At 43.3% G+C, this 15832-nt stretch overlaps 1 protein-coding gene across 1 annotated transcript in view; it reads right to left on the bottom strand.

Annotated features, from left to right (window-relative positions):
• Positions 1 to 15832, bottom strand: part of LOC119661227 (protein N-terminal glutamine amidohydrolase) — a 242238-nt gene that overhangs the window by 87321 nt on the left and 139085 nt on the right. The window contains exon 2 of the mRNA XM_038070453.1: positions 2059 to 2212. Coding sequence (XP_037926381.1) covers positions 2059 to 2212 — 154 coding nt within the window. The remainder of the gene's footprint in view (positions 1 to 2058; positions 2213 to 15832) is intronic.

The raw sequence follows: 15832 nt of genomic DNA, 5'->3' as shown, positions 1-15832 counted from the left end.
ATGTAAATATGCAGGTTTTGATGATGAAGGCCATGTCGCAGGATGCGAAAAATGCCCGTTGTCTAGGAGGGAACCAAAAGCAAAGAGTAAATGAGATTTATTCAGATAAAGATCAACCATTATGAGGCCGCACACGTTCTGCTGAACCGGTTATTCCAAGAGCTCAAAGTGGACATGGGATTATTAGCGAAGAACACAGAGGAAAAGATAACGCGGTATGGGCCACTGACAAAAGTTAAAAAGTACACTATTTGGACGACAGGACGATCCCCGCTCTAAGAAATAACCGCAACGTGTGGTCGTAGGGTTCAAATTAACAGTATTCATGTCTATAGTTGCTACGTTTCGCCAAGTGCAACAAGTGTGGAATATGAGCGAATGCTACACGAACTGGTGTTAGATGCAAGTGTACGATCCCCTATTGTCATCACGGGAGACTTCAAAGCATAGTCAACCGAGTGGAGAAGCAAGGTTTCTAACGACAGGGGGATAATATTGTTGGAAGCCTTTTTTCCCTGGACCTTGTTGTTGCTAATATCGGAACTACGTACACTTTCCGAAAAGGGAGGATAAGTTCAATGGTAGAACCATGGTCACAGCCTGTGATGCCTCTATGCCAAAGCGTAGAAATAACGCTGACAGATTGCCGCAAACATGGCGGAATGACAAAATCAGTCGACTGCGTGCCATATGCTTGCAAGCGAGAAGAAATAAATAACGTGCAAATGATGAGCAGGAAATTGCACAGAAAAAGGCGAGGTACAAAACTAGTAGAACAGAGCTGCGGAAGGCGATCCGTAAAAGTATACGGAATTCCTTTACAAAACCCTGCGAAGAGGCCGACATCAACCCTTGGCGAGATGCCTATAGAACGGTAATGACTAAGTTGAAAGGAAGCAGGACTCTGCAGATAAAGTGCCCAGTTTTATTGCGAAGAATAGTGATCACTCTATTCCCACAGCAAATCAAATGCTCTATCGCGGTCGAAAGAGAGTATTCTACAAACGATATTCGTAGTATAACAGAGGATGAGCTTGTCACTGCCTGTGAAAAGGTAGGGTCTAAAAAAGTACTCGGGCTGGACGGAATACCGAACGTGGCTTTGAAGGCGGCGATAAAAGCAAGACCGGAGTGGTTCATTTCCATATTTAATACGTGCTTGGAAGAGACCACATTCCCGACTCAGTGGAAAAGGCAAATGCTGGTGCTGCTACCAAACAGTGGGAAACCACCGGGAGGGCCATCGTCGTATTGTCCCATTTGTTCGCTGGATAGTATGGGAAATTTGCTGGAGCGCATTATTTGTAACAAGCGACTCCCAATTGTAGAGGAAGCAGAGGGAATGTCCACACAACAATATGGTTTTCGCGCCGATCGATCAACGATACCATCAACACAGTAAATTATCTGACAGAGGAAGCAATTGAAGGATAAGATGGCAAGGCGGTACCAAATAATACTGTGTCATCATCAGCCTCGACGTGAGGAATGCTTCAACTCAGCGCAATGACGGCATATATTGAGATCCTTAAGCCAGTTGAATGTGCCTACAGTTAATCATCAGGAATTATTTCGTGGTCACTACCTTCAAGGAACACTTGAGCTACGCAAGCGCTTTGGAACTAAATGTAGCAATAGTGCAGGAGTAGTTTAGTCATCTATTTCTGAGAGCCCATTTCCCGTATTTCGGTCACAATTCAACCATTAGGAATTCTTTTCAGGACTGCATTGTGTTTCTCATAAAAAAAAACTTGCAGCTTTGCATCGAAAACCTGTATTGAAGCGTAATATTGCACTTCTGTAGGGGTCCAGAGTGCACTGACTGTAGACTAACAGGCTATTGCTTCTTTTAAATCATTAAGCGTCGATGATGTTAAACTTGGCTCTTGTTCCTGTATATATATCTTGTTCCTGTATATATATCTTGCACGTACATCGGTGTTACATATGAGCCTTGATTCGAAATAAAAGAGGGCAACTCTAGACTGCTGAAAATATATGCCTTTTACCAGAATTTCTACTTGACTTCTACTTATTTCATCCAAACTATCAACTTACCCATATTACCACTTGATCGTCTCCCCGACCAGCTTTCTGTCTCCATAGAGGCACTGTTCGTCCTTCGTTTGATACAAAAACTGCATAGCACTTTGGTAATTCTTCGGGTCGTGTCTTTTTGACTTGTTCGCACAATTTCCAAACGTTTTCCTCACTGAAAAAACAAAACGGATAGTGTCATTACAAAATTTGCATCAAGAATAAATTGAATGTGAACTAGCCTAGAACATATTATTTTTCCATATTCCTCGCAACTAGCCTATGCATGTGTGCGCACAGAATGCGATCTCTTCCAGTAAATTATTCAAATCAATTTCACGTTGGAAAGCAATAAGCCTTCCTACAATCACTCTAAAGGACTAAAGTCCTTGAAACACTCTGCACGAGTTAAAGTTTTCTCAGTCGGGAAATGTCTTTAAAAAAGTAAACCAGCCCATGTGGAGTTAATCTACACGGAAAAATACAATGTGTTCACAGAAGGGAGGGGGAGTGGGTGGATTGGGGCAGAAAGAAAACGCAAAGCCACAAGCAACACAGGCAATAACACATGCAACATGAAAAAACAATTTTTCATGTTCCGTAGAAACCTAGTATACCAGCAATGTCCGCAATAAGCAGGAGCAAAGCATGGCTCGGTCGAAAGGAAAGGATATCATGCCAGTGGATTTCTCCTATATTTTCCTGCATATGTTTCATTTTTAAACGAGCAGGGATCAAGGTTTCAACGAGAAGCTTGGCGTGCTGTACCGAGCTGTTCACAATTGCAATCGCTAGCTCTTTATCATCGACAGGACGGCGTGGCTTTACATGCAGAGATAACAGAACGCTTCAAACCTACACGACCTTCCCTGCAATCGTGTTCCCTGCAAATGTAATTAATTAAATCTAAGTGCGCCCAGGAATGAAATGAAATAATGAGGAAAAAATGAAGAAACAAGCGTTGAAGTAAAAAAACAGTAATTGCGATTTTTTGCCTTCCTTTGCCTTTCAGGACTCGCTGAAGGAATGAATTCTTGCACGTATCGTCGGCACTGCTATACCTCGCAAGCACGAAAAGGGCGGTCAGACAACTTGGTCGGGGGTGAGTAATCAGTCCCGGAAAAGGAGTGTACTCAGCTAGCGTGCATCCTCGGCACACAAAAACAGACACCGTAACGGAGATAGAGTAGCATTCCGGATATCCTTGATTTGGCATCAATTCGGATCCACTTAGGGGTCGAATAATACGTAAAGATACGTCTGCTGTTAACCCCATCTGCACCAGTCCCACGCCCGTTCCCCAGCGCTAAAGGAAAATTGAACTCCATTATAGTCCGTCACTTGACTTTTACGTTCAATGAAAAAATATTTTTCGGAATGAAATCCTTCGAATTGGGATCCTATGAATGAGTGGCGAAATGAATTTTCGATAATGGAGTGTTTCGAAGAAAAAATAAAAGGGAAAAAAATCGCAGACAGGAAAGCAGGCGTCTTTGATGCTGCCGTATGTTTTTATGATGCAATTTATTGACGGGGCTCGATTACAGATTATCTAAGGATCTGATATTTACGTAATGATATATTTTTTGTACAGACAGTATTGAAATGGATTTTATAAAGTATGCCATTAGAAAATTGCTGGTCGATTTGTCCTGATTTGGTTAACTTTAATGATCTGATGGAGACTTGCAATTACATAAATGATTTCTTGAAAATTTACTGAGGAACATATAATCAGATCGACAAATTTAACTTCATCACGATCAGTTGCAAGAGCTGATTTATATCTCAAAGTGAGAAAAATTAAATTTAATTAAAAACTTAGGGGTCTTTTAATAAATTTTTGGAGGTTAAGAGCCAATTTGATCGCGGCATTTATAAACTTGTTTTACGTTCCGTACTACTTTCGAACTGTCAGTAAACACCATTGTAATGCCGCTTGAAAGTTGAAAACAGCGGATTCGCTCAGGGCAGGGGCAACTCATCAGGCGCTGCCTCACCCGTGTCATGGGACTAGCGTGATCGAAGTGATTACTAGGTGGTGTTTGTTTCCTTATATAAATAAAAAAACACGATATTTGTATGAATTATATTCAGGACAAGGTGCCCGCCCGGCTAAACTAAATTCTGTTTAGAAATTGAGGGAGTCCTAGGTCTGGCACCCACTTGTTCTTTCTCCTGAATATGATTCATACGCATGTATGAAAATGTATTCCCAAAACTGAGTGGTCCGTGGATCACAACCGTGGAAGTATGTTGCCTCTTAACTGGTCCGGTCCGAGACGGAATTAGAGAAACCAAAAATATCTAAAGAAACATATCGGTGATGACAAAAGGATCAGTGAAGAGCATAGTGATGAGGGGAACAGTTAGTTCGAGAAATACACTACATGTATGCGTTTCTTAACGATAGAATTTTAGCCAATACTACAAAAGGTGGTCAAAGGGTTGTATAGGTCCCAGGGTGAAACGCGGATTGGTATCCACGATTGAGCATAAAATCTAGGAAACGCCTGCTGAACCAACACCAACAGCTCTACTACCAAACCCTATCTCCACCTCCACGTGGTGACCGCTGGGAGCTCTTTTTTCACGAAAAGCTGCAGACGGAGAAGAATGAAGGCGAGTCTCCCGCGCCTAAAAACGGGACAAATTGTATCAACTGGTCCTGCAGGTTGGGGGTTGAATAGGACTGATAACCCTACATGGAAACACAAAACATGTTACAAAACCACAGAAGGAGCCTCGGACAGGATGGACTTTACAACGACGACCCCGGCAATGACAACGGATAACGACTTGCGCATTTTCTCATGAAACGTATTCACTGTACAGAGATGGAGCTGTCAAGCAGCTAGTCGATACCCTGCCCAATATAGGTCTGATGTAACAGCGTTGTAGGAAATGCTATGGACAGGGACCGGTTTCCTGGGGAAGAGCCACTACACCATATATTATAGCGGCCATCCAGTAAACCATGTGCTTGGAAGACGTTTCTTAGTCAGCCAAAAAAATGAAAGCTGCTGTTATCGATTTTGAAAATATAAGCAGAAAGCTATGCACACTACGCTTACGAGGCAAATTTATAAATATAAGCTTTATTAACGTTCACACCCCTACAGAGGAGACTGCAGAATTGGAGAAGGATACCTTCTACGAGGCAATTGAGTGGACCCTCGTAGCCTGTCCCAAGTATGATATCAAAATCATACTTGGAGATTTCAACAGTCAAGTAGGGATGGAGTCCGTATTCAGGCGATACGTCGGCTCCCATAACTTACATAGGGATACCAATGATAATTGTTGGAAGTATCTGGCTTGCGCAGGAAACGGTCCACAAACATGCATGGGGCTCTCCAGACGGGGCCACTTTCAACCAAATTGACCACGTGCTGATTGAATGCCGCCGCTTCTCAGCCTTGATGAATGTCAATGGTCAATGAAAATGGACGCCGTAATAACTGCAGCTAATAGATGCCCTCGAGATGAAGCATCAACAAATGATCTTCACAACCACCTGAAGAGCGTTATCATTGGTACGGCCACAAACATACTTGGCCCCAGCCGCAAGAAAAGTCGGAACGCAGAGACCTACCAAGCGGAGAAACGACTTCACAGGCGGAAGAAGGAAGCCTGGGAGAACCAACAGTTTTGTGAACTTGAAAAGTACAGGGAGCAACCGCACCAGGCGCGCAAGTTTTACCAACAAGTCAGCAGGATGAAGCCTTATACACCTCGATGCTCATCCTGCCGAGACAAAGAGGGAAATCTGATTTCCGACAGAATGGGCACATTGGAGCGATGGGTTGAGCATTTGGATGAACTGCTCAACAACCAGAACATCGACGAGTTGGGGGTCCCGCTAACTGAAGATGATGGACAAATGCTGTCACCACTAACCATAGAAGAAACAGTCCGTGCAATCCACTGGCTTAAAAACAATAAGTCGCCAAGAGCCGATGGAATTACAGCGGAATTGGTTACATCTGGAGGCGATCAAGCGGTTCATTAACTAATGATCAAGGTGTGGGACAGCGAATCAGTGCCTTACGACTGGCTACGAGGCATTATCTGTCCCATATATAAAAAGGGGGATATCACGCAGTGCAGCAATTATAGAGGTATCATGTTTCTGAGTACAATCTATAAGATATTCTCCTCTACCTTGCTAGGCCGGATAGCTCCATACGCCTAGAACATCATTGGCCCATACCAAAGAGGATTCACTCCAGGCAAATTAGCAACAGATCAGATTTTCTCTGTCTGGCAAGTGATGGGAAAACTGTTGGAATACAGTCATCAGTTATGCGATAACAGCTATGACGATGAAAACCGCGCACGGTTATTGGCACCCAACAGAAGCTATTTTAGCTTACAAAAACTGTTTCGCTCGAAACGTCTCACCATAGGGTCAAAGTTTTACTGTACAAGACTATGATCTTGTCAATCCTTATGTATTCATCGGAGACGTGGGTTCTTAGCAAGAAAGACTGCGAACTGCGAAACTGCGATGAAATCTATGAGCGATACCACGACCATCTGGTTGTGGATAAAATCCGGCTGAATAAGTTATAGTGGGTGGGTCACTTAATCCGTATGAAAGAGGATGGTCCAGCCCGGAAAGTCTAGAAGGGCAATATCTATGGTAGACAAAGAAGACGAAGCAGGCCCTGCCTGAGATGGAGCGATGGCGTAGATCAGGACGCCAGACAGGTTTTAGGGATATTAAATTGGTGGACCTCGGCGCAAAACCGGGGTGTCTGGAGTTCCTTATTAAGGCAGGCTTAGACTGATGATGATGAAAAGCATTAAACAATCCCTCCGCGCCGTAGATCCGCAGGAATTGCGCTTCGGTCATGAGAAGACGTTTTCTGGTAGATGTTTGTTATTAACTGAGTTAATGCTTAAACTCCAGCGGAGCTTATTTTCAAGTCGAGCATCAATGCAAGGTATGTAACTGTTGGTTTTGACTCTATAATCCGCCCCCATCGACATAGCGCAGATGGTCGAGATTCTTTTTTAAGTCAAGGTAGTTGTTTCGGTATCTGTCCAGCGCGAAGCTGAAACCATAAGCAATTATCCATCTCTTTATTCATCGACGCCAAGTCTGCATTGCGCTTGATAAACAATTCGTCCGGAAACAAATGTCACAATATCATCATCATCATCTGGTATGCAGACGGAGGACAGGGTCTCTTTTTCCTTTGCTGATCAGCACAAGCAATGCCACCTTCCAGTGTGAAGGAATAATGGCTTCTTTCTGATAAGCGTCGAATATGCCGAGCTACTGCTCGACCAATGGTAGAGCAGCGTTTTATATTCCTCTGCCAGTATAACATGGGGTCTTAGTGCCTTCTTGTTTTTCATTGAGAGGACTGTCTCTTAAGGCTCGTTCATGTGAAAAGTGGGCAATTTTTGACGCCTTCCATATTGTTGGCATAAGTATAATGCCCTTAAAGTCCCGCTCATCTCTTCGACATTAAGTGACTAGGGTTTCCGCAAAGCCCCGGTTATCCGGGAGACAAGTTTACAACTGTCATTCACTTCGTCCACTTGAAGCTGCCAATTGGATCCTCGTTGCGGTTATGTTCGCTGTGAGGCATCAGATCGGCTTTCATCTCCACTCCCTATTTGTAGGATCCAAATCGCCTGAGCCTTCCTGAAGACCGGAAATCACAATGAGTCGGCAGCAATTGCAATGCTTTCGTCAAACGCGCCATGACTCCTGCAGATAATACCATTCTCATTTTGGTTGCAAATCTTTGCATTGTCACCCTGCATTTGCGACATGCTGCCCGCTTCTTAGACCCCCGGCTGGTTGTAGACTTGTGCCCATATTTTAAGCATTTGTAACACTTGGTGGAGGCTTTCGGAATTTGTACCCTATATACTAGTCAATCAATTTTGATTTTTCTGTTGTTGAGAAGTTTCCTTGCGTATTGCTCGGTAGCTTCCCCACAGTGAGTTTTTGGCCTCGAAAATTCATAGAGATGATATCCATCCGGGTATTGGTTATATTCAAGCTTGCTAGCCTCTTTCACTTCGGTCCGTAAAACAGTCAGGATTTCTTACGTAAGCTCTAGGCTAAAAAGCTCCCCCAAATAGCGTTTTGACGGCCTCAGAGAATGCACCCTTGCTTGTTGTCTTCCAGTCTAATTCGACGAGGACTCCGATACCCTTCGTTTTCGGGATGCTTGACTGTCTTCGGCCTTGATCTTATAGCAAACCTTGCTGAGGACTTTCGGTTTTTTATTTCGTGAGTTTAAAGTGGAGAACTGGCCATCTAGTCCTCCTTTGTTTCCGCTCCTTTTCGTTTGGTGCTCCGTCATTCATATCCGCCTTTACTTTAGGCAAACGTCTTCTTTTTTTGAGCCCCGAACATCACTTGCAGGAAGTCTCTATCGAACATGTTCTCCAGTTTTTGCCTTTTTCCCAGTTTGCTCTTCAACAGACTATCTGTTTGGCGCTTACAATAATATTAGCGGGAACTGTGGTGGCTTCTGATTTTCGGGCTTCATATGTTGCTGTCTACGAGGGAGGAGGAAATACGGTTCAGAAGTTCCATTAATTTGGCATTGTAAGATGTCCGCAACTAGGTCCTGAGAAGAGAATTGTGTCAACTAGGGAATACTCCAAGAAAATTTTTAATTCCTTCTCACTGAGGTGCCATTTTTTAGAGGGGCATTAGATAGATTGATACAACCAGATCTTTCTTACTGGTCATCTTTCAAGTTTAGGACCGTCTTCCGCAAAGTTCAGAATAAAAAAGCCGCTCCCCCAATTTTAATTTAGTTCAACTGGTTCAGTTAATTTCTAGAAAGAGAAAAGGTAGGAAATCCATAGAACGGAGATATAAAGAATCTTCATCCTTGTATCTGCAATTGAAATTGCAATGAGATTTTTTGAACGACGACTGTATCATTGAAGGCATCAGAAAATATTATGAGCATAAAAGCTATAGAAAATTATGGCTTCTGAGACTGCCGGCCCTTCAAAGCAATAAATTTCCCGGGCCATAAATCGGAATGTCGAAGATTATATGATACGATACTGCATAAATTCATTCATTGCACATAAATTTGATTAATGCAGGCTTCTGGAATATGAGGAAGAAATCAATTCGATCCCATCTATCATACAAGAAAGTCCCGAACGGATTTTCAATTGAAATATGTCGGCCGCCGACAATTCTCTTTTTGTATCGTGGCCATATGAATGCCATGAAACAGGATCAAGGATGTTCGCAACTTGGATGCTGCCAGTAACGAGGAGTAATATTTAATAAAAGATATGCATATATTTGAAGTGCACAACTGCAGTGCGTTTGGTATCCAATGTTGGTATCTGTGCAGTTGGGCTTATTTGCATTCTGCATTAACATGCAAATAAGCTCAGCCACTGCGGAAAGTGTGGTGTAGTAGTACCAGCGCCAATTGGGATAAAATAATTATTGTTTTTCCATGGATACATCGAATCATAGAATCCAACATTATATTCTGGTATTCAATGGGTTTTTGTATTTGTGGACAGATTAAAGTACGCCAGTTTGCAGGGGTTACATGGTGGATATCTTCAACAACACTTTTCCTAACTTGTATTTAATTGCGCAAAAAGTTCAATATAACGGGACGGGAATCAATACCTTTGTCCTAATAGGGGATCGTAACCCTTTCAAAATCTGGCTGAACACTGATTCGGATACGGATTTACTCTCTCTCCCCGCCATTAATTAAAAACAATCCATTATTTCGATCCGTCTGCCCGTCTAGCACGTGTATGTAAAAAGAAAGCAAGGCATTATCTTAATTTCTAGTGGAAAACCTTTTCTGTGTATCCTTGATGTTTCCAAATGTTTCTAATGGGGAAAAACATCTCAAGCAGGCTCTCTTCTACTTTCTTGCTTTCAGATTTTTCTCTAAGTCGGTACCTTTCAGCTTTGCGCCTTTTCCCTTCTGGAGCTTGCACGTTCTGGATGATTATCTCCTTATCGTCATAACCATCGCTATCACCATCGTCATCTTCTCTTTTGAGTCGCAATTCAGATCCTTGTTCACATACCCAAACGAGGCAGCGGGTGGCTTTCCTTATCAAACTCTTTGCAGAGCCGTTCGCTTTTCTAATGATGATAATTCCGTTCACAGAGCTAAAAGTGGATAATTTCGGTTTGAAATATAGCGAGCCCTCCAGGGGGGATGTTCCTAGTGTATCCTTTAATCTGTGATATTTCCCTGGGAAACTGTTTTTTGATGTTTCCGAAAGGTAGCAGAGCAAGAACGTGGAAGGCATAAGACGATGAATTAGTTAATCGATCTTCAATGTCTGAAATTGATATGGAAACGTGGTTAGGAAAGTAAACGTGGAACTTGAGGTGAAGGAAATGTTTACCCAATGAGCAAAGTTAATTTTGTACCTAAGCATAAAAAGAATCTTGGGTTTGAATTCCAAGGAAGAAGCCTTCACGTGACTGCGTACATGTGGGGTCATGTACACAAGTATTTTTGTGGAGAGTTTTTCAAGGAACTTGATACCCTGTTGGCATTTGAATCACATTTGATTGATTTGATTCAAAGACCTCAGACTTGAAAGAAGGGTCAGATATTGAATTTGGAAAGTCCTCCGAGTGTTTCATGTTTTAATCACTTTCGTCCTGATTTAACATCGAAACTGAGGACACAACCCCAGAAAGTACAGAAACAATTATGTTCACTGTATCGAAACTTTCATGCTTGTAAAAACTTCTTAACTAACTTCTCTTTCGAAGTTCGGAAGGTCTATAACAACGTCTGGCGGTAGCAGGAAAGTTTGCTATCTCGACCTGTGCAAAGTTGGGTGGAAAATAATCCAAATATTACCACTCGGCCTGTGTAAGCTTTAGAAATGGGAAAGATATTGATGGCATCCAAAATCTGAGTTGAAATTTGTTTTACTGGGATAAAGTTCAGTTTAGATAGGGAACATCATTACATAAATATAATATTTCGATGGTTCGACATTTTCAAATGGCTACAACTGGCGGATTATTATTTGACTTCAAATAAAAGAGTGAATTACAGTCACGATGATGTTTTAACTACTCTTTGAAAAGAAAGACTCCTCTTCACTTGTCATCTCACTGCAGGAGGGTCAAGTACAGCCCTTATTCGGTTACGTTCAAAACTGCTTGTAGAGGTTCCATGTATTAGGAAGCGGAGTTTCTATCTCGGAAATTTCGTGATAAATTCTTTAGTATTCGTTATTCTCTCCCCCTAGGGAACTACGTTGCTGTGGTGGGCGATCCTGTAATAATTTACTACTACACTAAGGGTGTTCAAAACGTGAATATAGATCCATGGATTTGAACTCACCAAGTGGTAAGAAGTTGCAGACTTTGCTGGATCCGATTATGAACAATTGAGTACTGACTGAACCGCAGATTTTGGAGACCACACCAAGTTCATGTCTCCAATGTGTGGAAGGCACGCTTCCTACTTCAGTGAAAAGCTTGCACACGATGTAGTCAGCCAGAGAGGAAATTAGGGCAACTCTCAGCTTGGGGTAAAGTGGCAATCTGCCTACGGTAAACCAGTCTGCGGTACACAAACCTACATGGACATGGAATAATAATCGTTGGCACAACAATCCAACTGGATCAGGGCGAAAAGAAAGAAGAGAACTTCCACCACTAGAGAGGGGCAACTACAGGTTAAATCCGGCCTGTCAGAACGCTGTTCTAACAAGGAAGAGTGGAAGGAAAGGACGCTTCTCAGCTTCCAGTGAAGTGTCAGTGAGTATTTCCAATATAATCCTCTCTAAAAAACTTAGGTGTTTAACTCGGAACGAGGGATTCGTGGATCACAAGGGAGGAAGTAAGTTGCTTCTCAAGTGGTCCGGTCCGTTATCAAGTGGATCCGGACTCAGGACTTCTTGTATCTTCAATAAAAATTTAACTTCGGCCTAGTTTAGGTCTGAACATACAACGGATTTCACTTAAATAGAATTTGCACTCATGTCGTGTTTGCGATTATAAATAAATTGAGCGATTACGACCTGTCGCCACTTTCCCATCCTCAGTCCCCGACTTCCAGCGCGCAAACTGGAAACGCATCAACCTGGCCCTCAAATCTAAATTTCAACTCCTCCTACTCCCATCCAGCAGTACAGTTTCCAACGACGACTTCGACTAAACAGTTCGTCCATATCCTGAAGCAATTCAACAAGTTTGTGACGGACTGATTCCATCCCGTCCCTTAAACTACCGCCACCTTATTTTACTTTCTGATGGTATCCTAAACCATATCAGGTACGAAAAGACCCTGAGGCAGACACTATTTAGAAATAGTCCTGGCGCTCAACATCAAATAGCTCCACAACCGCCTTTCCAACAATTAACGGAAACCTGGTACATACAGGGAAATCAGAAAAACCAGCCCATGTTTAGGCAAATCAAATCCAACAAAATGAGATGCTACCCCAAAATATCCCCCCAGAATAAAGGTGATCGTCCTCTTAGACCACCTGCTTAAAGCACACCACTGCGCCCGCCACTTCCGTGGACCGTATTTTGACAACGAAGTAAACGGAAAAATCTCCCAACTTCCTTCTTTCCACACAAACCCTCAATAGTTATAGGCCTATATGGGTCATATCATCCTCCGCCAAGACCCTTGAGCAGATCATAAAGGCAATTACCGACGAGCGCTGTGACTCCAATCATACACTCCCGACTTTCAATTCGCCAACTGACCCAAATACCCTTTTGAGCATGCACTCCTCGTGCGCAAATCTGATTATCTCCTAGGCCTCAACTGGAAGACGCCGACCACTGCTGGCCTCCTCGACCTAAAGAAGGCTTTCGACTCCGTATGGCAATATGGGCTGGTTTATAAGCTTTCCGAAGTCCTGCATTTCTATCCGCAACTCTGCAAGCTTATTCTTAGCGTCCTTATCGGATGGAAATCCCAAGTTCAATTCCTTTCTTCTCCCTATTCAAGTCCAGCTGGCATCCCACAAGGATCAATCCTTTCCGCTACCCTCTTTCCTTGTTCACCGCAGACCAACCCAAACCAACTCCATACGTAAACCCATTCTGAATCCTCACCTTCAAAAAAGAAGACCGCTCCAAATACATTTCCAACCAGATCCTCTACGACTCCTGTCAAACACCCTGCATCGACGCCGTCCTATCCCGTCCTTCCCTCAACTTCCTTACTAAATGTGAAATCCAACATAATCCCCTTGTATCTCAGGCCATGCAGATAGGGATTGTCGAAGAAAATCTTCTACGAACCCATCTGTTCCATCAAATCCTCTTATCTCTCCATACCCGAAACCTCCTTTTTGACCCCGACGGTAGAGTACTCTTCTACACCTGTAGCTACTCCTCATTCCAATTTTCAAAACCCATCCATCCTCAGCGCCAATCCTAGTTTCTTTTTTCGAAATCTCTCCCGCATGCACCCCATCCCAACCCACGTCCTAGTTCCTCCCCACTGCCCGCCCGTTTTTATCGCGAATTCAATGAGCGGAGTTTTTTTGCCAATGTTTCCTTAGTATACTTTTCTAGCGATAAATTAGTTTAGTTCATAGTTTATATGTTAGATCAAGGTAGTTCGTAAGTTTGTCTAATTTAGCTTTATATTTGAATAGCGAAATAAAAATGTTGGTTTTCCGCAAATGGTTTTTCGCATGTCGCCACTTTCGGCCACGTTGCTCCCATGGCAGAGATGAGGCAGCGTCTGATGAGTCGTCGCCTCTGCCCTGGACGAAACCGTCAGTCAACTTTTTTATTTGAAAAACTTGGATGTTTCACCTCAAAACGAGGGGCCGTGGGCCACAAGAGAGAACGTAAGTGTCTCCTCATGTGGTTCGGTCCATCAACAAGGGGATGCGGACTCTGGACTCACTGCATCCTTAACAAAAAGGTTTAAATAATTTTTGGAGCGCTTGGGTTCGTATCCCCCATGAGCACCCTGGACTGTTCCATTCCTGGTAAGTTCACTCAGTAAAGTTCCCTAAGCGGTTCATCTCCCTCTTTCAATATCGTAACCCTGAACCCATTTCCACAGAATGATTTTGGCCCATAGAGCGAATTTGGAATTTACTTGGCGGGACCCAAGTGCCTTAATAGCCGCTTGGCTAGCGGTTAGAATAGCAAGCAATGTTCTGTCTCTATAGTTCCCTTCGAGGTTAAAGTTAAATATGCTGGTACGCTTGCTTACCCATTGGTGTAAAGTGCGTTTTCCTTAGATCAATGTTTCCGGCACCTGCTCCCTCTGCCCTCAGGGATTCGTCAGTGGATCTGGTAATCAGTTGCTGGTTTAATCCGTATGTTAAACTTCTTATCAAAGTGAAACCTCGTTGTCATGTTATGGTATCAGTAATTCGGAATGTCGCCGAGCAAGGATATCAATTTTCCTTCGATTTGGGCAGCTCCCGGTACTCCCGGACGTTCGTGATTACGTTGCTATACGTCGTCAGTGCCCTTTTGTGCCTCTGCCAGTCGTCGGTTTGTTTCACCCGGTTGGAGAGTTTTGCACCTCTTTTCTCAATCTGGCAAAGTTCCAGCTCCACCATCTTAGCCGGACCAATCGCCTAATATATATCAATCACAACCCTACTACTGTTTCTAACTCTTTTCGCTCCTCATGTCACCACTCATCTTTAGATGAGTTATGTTGTGACGCAGGTGTCTTGTGGAGAAGTCCCACTCCATGGTACTGGAATTCCTTATTATTCTATTTACTCTCGATTTGCTCTCAATGTTGAATCTAATTATGCTGTGAAACGATATAGAAGGCTCATTCTACACCCTTCAATTCTTCACCAAGCCGCCCATCAGAATGTCCCTTAGAGTAATGTCTAGTACCCTACATTATTTATTTCTAATTTTTTACTGAGCATAAATTCCTATTCGATTAATGTTGCTGCTTCCCCAGACCTCATGGTGGACGTTGGCATCGCAGCCGGGAAGAAGTGGCAGCACCTTCCTTTCGCAGAACTTCGCCAATCTAACGACTAATTCCGGTGGGATCCGTATGTCATCTCCTGGGAAGTACCCTGATACTACGACCGCCTCGAGTTCTTCCCCCGGCTTCCAATGACACTTGGACAGTCATCAGGTCTCCAGTTAGAAACCCTGGAAGACATATGTACCTTAAGTTTCTTTTGAGAATGATGCAAGCTCTTGGTTTTTCACAGATAATAATAAATTTGGCGCAACAATCCAATTGGTTAAGGCCTTGAAGTGTGTTAGGGCACTTCATTCAACCACTACAGGAGGCAATGTGGTCAGCATTCCGCTCGCCTGAGATTATTACCCTGATTTGATTCAGGTACTCATTCACAGCTGAATCGCCTGGTATCCGACGTCAAATCACGATACAGATCCCACTGCGACTTTCCGTGCGATAACCTTGTGCTCTAACCACTCAGCTATTTGGACACAAGAGGAATTTCAAATTACCTGCATACTTCCTCCTTGTAGACCTCGAATCTGCCTCGTCGCACTCAGGGTTCTTAGTCTAGTGCCATTCTAATGTTATGCTTGGAACTTGCTCTTGCAATTACTCTAGATCTAACTTGCATGGTGGAGGTATACCTGGGCTATTTTAATGCTACCCATTGGTTCCGTTAGTGCTTGGAATATTACCTTCTTCCTCGGACACTAACGTTAGTTTAACACCGTTCTGTGAAAATGGAGCCAAACGGCCGGGACACCGCTAACCTAGAAAGGCCAGACGACACGCAGAGGAAGGCGTTGTGGAAGAAGATGAAATTTCTTGGAAATGAGAACATGGACGTGGTGAAACCAGACGCA

Source organism: Hermetia illucens, chromosome 1 (genome assembly GCF_905115235.1).
Source record: "Hermetia illucens chromosome 1, iHerIll2.2.curated.20191125, whole genome shotgun sequence".
Taxonomy (NCBI): Eukaryota; Metazoa; Arthropoda; class Insecta; order Diptera; family Stratiomyidae; genus Hermetia; species Hermetia illucens.
Note: the sequence above shows the minus strand (reverse complement) of the source record. Positions and strands in the feature narration are given on the sequence as shown.